The 4,808-nt window shown below is 44.0% G+C and overlaps 1 gene segment (V, D, J or C); it reads left to right on the forward strand.

The window, feature by feature from the left end:
• Window positions 1–2,346: 2,346 nt before the first annotated feature.
• On the forward strand, window positions 2,347–3,140 carry LOC120231564. The segment is given in 2 exon segments: window positions 2,347–2,411; window positions 2,809–3,140. Coding segments are annotated over 2 exon segments (381 nt in total).
• Window positions 3,141–4,808: the final 1,668 nt, after the last annotated feature.

Genomic DNA, 4,808 nt, shown 5'->3' on the forward strand with positions numbered 1-4,808 from the left:
CGTGCCTAAGTCTTTCCTCATTCAGTTGCTGACGGTCAAGGTTAGAGAGTCAGAGAGTCTTGTTCTCCAACCTGCACCTCATGAAGGCCACTCTTACCCTCCTTGCCACTCATACTATTTGTGTTCACTAGAGAGGGACCAGCTTTAGTTGCTGGTCAGTTTGGTCCTCCAGGACACAGCATGGTTGGTTAACAGAAGACAAGAGACAGGTAGGAGAGAGAAATTCTTTCTACAATTAAGAACGTACTTTCTGTCTATAGGAAGTATAGGAAAATTGCAACGCCTTTTTTCTGACCAAGAAACGCTCTTTATAAGATACCTCATTTTCTGTCTTGATCACAGAAACAGATGGTGAACTACAACAATCAAAATTGACTTTTAGAGGTTTTCTGTTAATTTCACAGAAAAGAGCCATATACTCTGGGATTCGAGCATCTTAATTAACACCTTGAAATATAGCCTTTTCAAGAGTTGATTTTTAATCACAGAAAACATGACAGATTTCTGATTGTGGCCCATTTCCCCATAATGAAGTTCCCACATGGAATAGTGGGTGTGTCAGCTTTCTAGTGTTACCGTACAAACGTGGTCCAAATTTGGTGGCTGAAAACAACCCAGGTTTATTCTCGCAGGTCTGGAGACAGACATTCTGAGATAAATGCCTCAGAAAGTCTCTGACCACAGGGACCATCTCTGAAGAAGCCCCGGGAAAATGTCGATCATAGGTACAGGTAACACTGTGACTTTAAAGGAGTGGATCCGCTTCCATCTTTCTGACACAGAGAATCTCCTTGTAACCTGTGGCCTCGTGTCTGTGGTGCCCAACATACATGATAACCGAAAGCGGAAAAAAGTAAGATAATAATATAGAGTTGTTCCTTGTTCATTCTGTCCTATTGCCTTAAGGAATTTTCACACTAAGAAATCCTTCAAATACTGTAATATGTAAATGTGATATATACACATTTCTATATGGGCACCTGAGATATACATATGCCAATATATGCATATTTATGATGTTTGCTTGTATACATAGAGATGATAGATATTTGATATATATGATAGAAAGTCACCAGGGTGTAAGGTCCGATCACCAGGATTATCTGAGGCGTCACTAAGGCATACCATTCTTTCTCTTTTCCTCTTGCCTTAAACAGGACTATGAAATATCAGGCTATAAGTGAGATTCTTTATTTCCTACAATTCTGTTTGACTTCAGTTCTTGATAGAGTTGAATTCACTAGTTCCCAAGGAAAGTCAATTTCTAACAGTCTAGCATTTTTAAAGTTATCCTGTTAATAGCAGACACCAGGCATTTCTTAATAACCAGCAGGTTATGTTGTTATTTGAGGTAAACTCTCATGAATCATACTGGTGTGTGTTTTGTGCTGGTCTCTGCATATCCAAAGTGATGCTATTGGCTGGTAATTCGTGTGGGCACTTCCTGGTGTGGACAGTATGCCCCATAGACACTCCCCTTTTGGGAAATGTTGACCCACCCATATTTTGCTGAAACCAACCCTTATGTTGCTTTCTGTTTTAATGTTTATTTATTTATCTTGAAGGGGGGGATAAGGGCAGAGAGAGAGGAGAGAGAGCATCCTAAGTAGGCCCTGTGATGCAGTGCAGAGCCTGACAGGGGGCTCCATCTCACAAACATGAGAACATGACCTGAGCCGAAATCAAGACTCTGCCACTTAACCCACTGAGCCTCATCAGCCCTTATGTCTGTTATGTCTTCAAGACATCCTTCAGCAACAATTGTCTGGGAGCTGGGAAACACCAGGTTTATTACTCACAGTTCCTAGAGGGGACACGTCATACACGGGGTCGCACAGCAAGGTCACTGGCAGACACAAAAAGAGAGAGACAGAGAGAAAGAGGAAAGTCAGATGCTAGTGAACTGTCATGCCTTTAGCCTGCAGTGGACGTGGATGTGGGAGCTGCTACCACATTTAGCTTGGAGGGAGCCACGCAAGATGTCCGTGGACTTCCAGAAGATTGACATGCACACACATATCTACATTGTCATTGTTTCTGATGCTTTCTTAGAGAACAAGGAAATATGCATCACGTCCTTGCCACAGAATTAGCCTTTTGCAGCCAGACCCTTTTCCCACCACCATAGGCAGCAGGAATTCTGTCTCCATTGGATTTGTTCCAAAGAGAAGATGATTAATTTACCTGGCTCACATCAGGGCTCCCTAGCCCTCCTGGTGGCCCTCTCCACAGGCAGGAAGGCACAAGCAGGGGATGATTTGCATAATAGTTCCCTGGGCAGGACCCTCTTGCAAGTCTGAGATAAAAGGTCAGCTCCAGTCTTGCTTCAACTCATCAGGAGGCACCAGTTTCACTCCTCACAATGAGGTTCCCTGCTCAGCTGCTGGGGCTGCTGATGCTCTGGATCCCAGGTGAGGGTGGAAGGGTGAGAGAGGAGAACAGAGTGGAGAGGAAGAGCTTTGGGGATGCCCCCCTATCCATGTGTATTCAGGACACTCTGAGATTCCTATTTCTTGGTCTCAGGGAAGCGGCATGTGAAGTTTGGATCTATGATAACTAGAAGGAACTAAAATAAGGACTCCATGCTCTAGTGAAGACTGTGACACAGACAGAAGGGGGTGATGGGGTAGAATTCCAGAGAGTCCTTTGTGCCTAGAAAATTTCCATCATGTGTTCAAATTGGATGCTTTTGGCATGTGAATCAACTTCACACAGAAAGTGCTTCAGCCTAAAGTAATTACCAAAGTAAAATTTTGAAAATGGCTCATAATATTTGTATGAAATCTTGCCTTTCTCTCCTTACTTTAGGATCCATTGGCGCTATCGTGTTGACACAGACCCCTCTGTCCCTGCCTGTTACCCCTGGACAGCCGGCCTCCATCTCCTGCAGGGCCAGTCAGAGCCTCCAGGATAGATATAGAAACAACTATTTAAATTGGTACCAGCAGAAGCCGGGCCAGTCTCCAAGGCTCCTCATCTATACGGCTTCCAATCGGGCCTCTGGGGTCCCTGACAGGTTCAGTGGCACCGGGTCAGGGACAGATTTCACCCTGCGAATCAGCAGGGTGGAGGCTGAGGACGTGGGAGTTTATTACTGCCAGCAAGCTCTACAAACTCCTCCCACGGTGATTAAAGGTTAAACAAAAACCTGCCTGTTGGGGATATCAACTGCCCCAAAGTGTTGCTTGTCTGGGGGGCCCACAGCAGGTCGTCGGAGTGTGTGTAAGCAGAAGACGTTGGACACCCCAGGGGACTAGGTCACAGCTGAGGGCCCCGCACCACCCGGGCTTTGGCCCCCCCTCAGGCACCATGTGCTAAGGCCCCATCAGGTCCACAGCCTTAGGATGGCAGAAGCGGTCCTGCGATGGGTCTGTGGCCTTACCGACATTTTTGCTGGGTGTATTGCTAGGGATGGAAGTAGGCCTCCCAGGCTGGGGGATATTTGCCTTCAGGAAGCCCCGCGCCCCTGTTTTCCAGGATGGCGAACATGTTTATGCTCCATCACCTACGTGCACATTCCAGTTGCTATAAGTGCTCTGCAATCCTTCTTATATCAGACTTTTATAATCTCCATGTTGGTAGATCCTGAAAGGGTATTGTGGTAAAAATGTACGTTTCCTTGATGACCAAGATGTTAGGAAATGTTTCATGTTTAATTTTTATTAGCCATTTGGATATCCTTTTTCCTGGAAAGTCCTTGTTTTGCTTGTTTAAATTACATATTATATATACTTGCATATCATCGTACTGATATAATAAATAATTTGCATGTTTATACATAAATATAGAGAGTATCTTATAGGAGTTCCTTATACGTTCAGAAATAAGTTTTGGCATAAACACAAAAAATACATATTGGACCTCCTCTCATGGTTTATGGCATGTCTATCCACCTTCTCAATGATTATTTGAAATGAAATTCTTAATTTTTATGAAGTTTAATTTATTGAATGTTGTTCTCCCACAATTATATGTCTCTGTTATATGGGCATGTCGTTTAAAATATCTTTGCCCCCTTTCTGGGCACCTGGGTGACTCAGTCGGTGTAACATCTGATTAAGCTCATTCGGAATCTAGCAGTTCACGAATTTGAGCCACACGTCTGGCTCTGTCCTGAGAGCTCAGGGCCTGGACCTGCCTCACATCTGTGTCTCCCTCTTTCCACTCCACCCACCTCCAACATTATGTGTCTCAATTTTGTGAGTGGCATAAGATAGGGATCCAGATTCACTTTTCTGCATGGGGTTATCCTGTCTTCCCAACACCATTTGGTGTAGAGACTCGTCTTTACTCCTTGACCGTTCTTGGCATCCTTGTCAAATATTAGTCAACAATATACATGGAGGGTTATTTCTGGGCTCGTTATTCTGTTCCATTGGTCTATGTGTCTATTCCTATGCCAGTACCATACTGTTTGTAGTATAGTTTGAAATGAGATTGTGCGAGGCATCTAGCTTTAGTCTACTTTCCCAGGATTCCTTTGGCTATTTGGGATCTTGAGTGCGTCCATAAAAGGTTAGAGTTATTTTTTCCTATATCTGTGAAAATAATGTTGGACTTGTGATAGGGATCACGTAGAATCTATTGATGGCTTTGGGCAATATCAAATTTTAACATGAACTCTTCTTGTCCCTGAATGGATATCCTTTCACTGGTTTGTGTATTCTTCCAGCTTCTGAGAAAATTTCACCTTGCATCAGAAGGAACCTCCATTTGGGCGTCATCAGGAAACAGCCCTCTGTGCCTTCAGTCCTGACATAAGCAGTGTGTGTTTGGACGGTTTGTGGTGACAAAGTTGATAGATCAAA

Source organism: Hyaena hyaena, unplaced genomic scaffold, assembly GCF_003009895.1.
Source record: "Hyaena hyaena isolate Hyena2069 unplaced genomic scaffold, ASM300989v1 scaffold_57, whole genome shotgun sequence".
Lineage (NCBI taxonomy): Eukaryota > Metazoa > Chordata > Mammalia > Carnivora > Hyaenidae > Hyaena > Hyaena hyaena.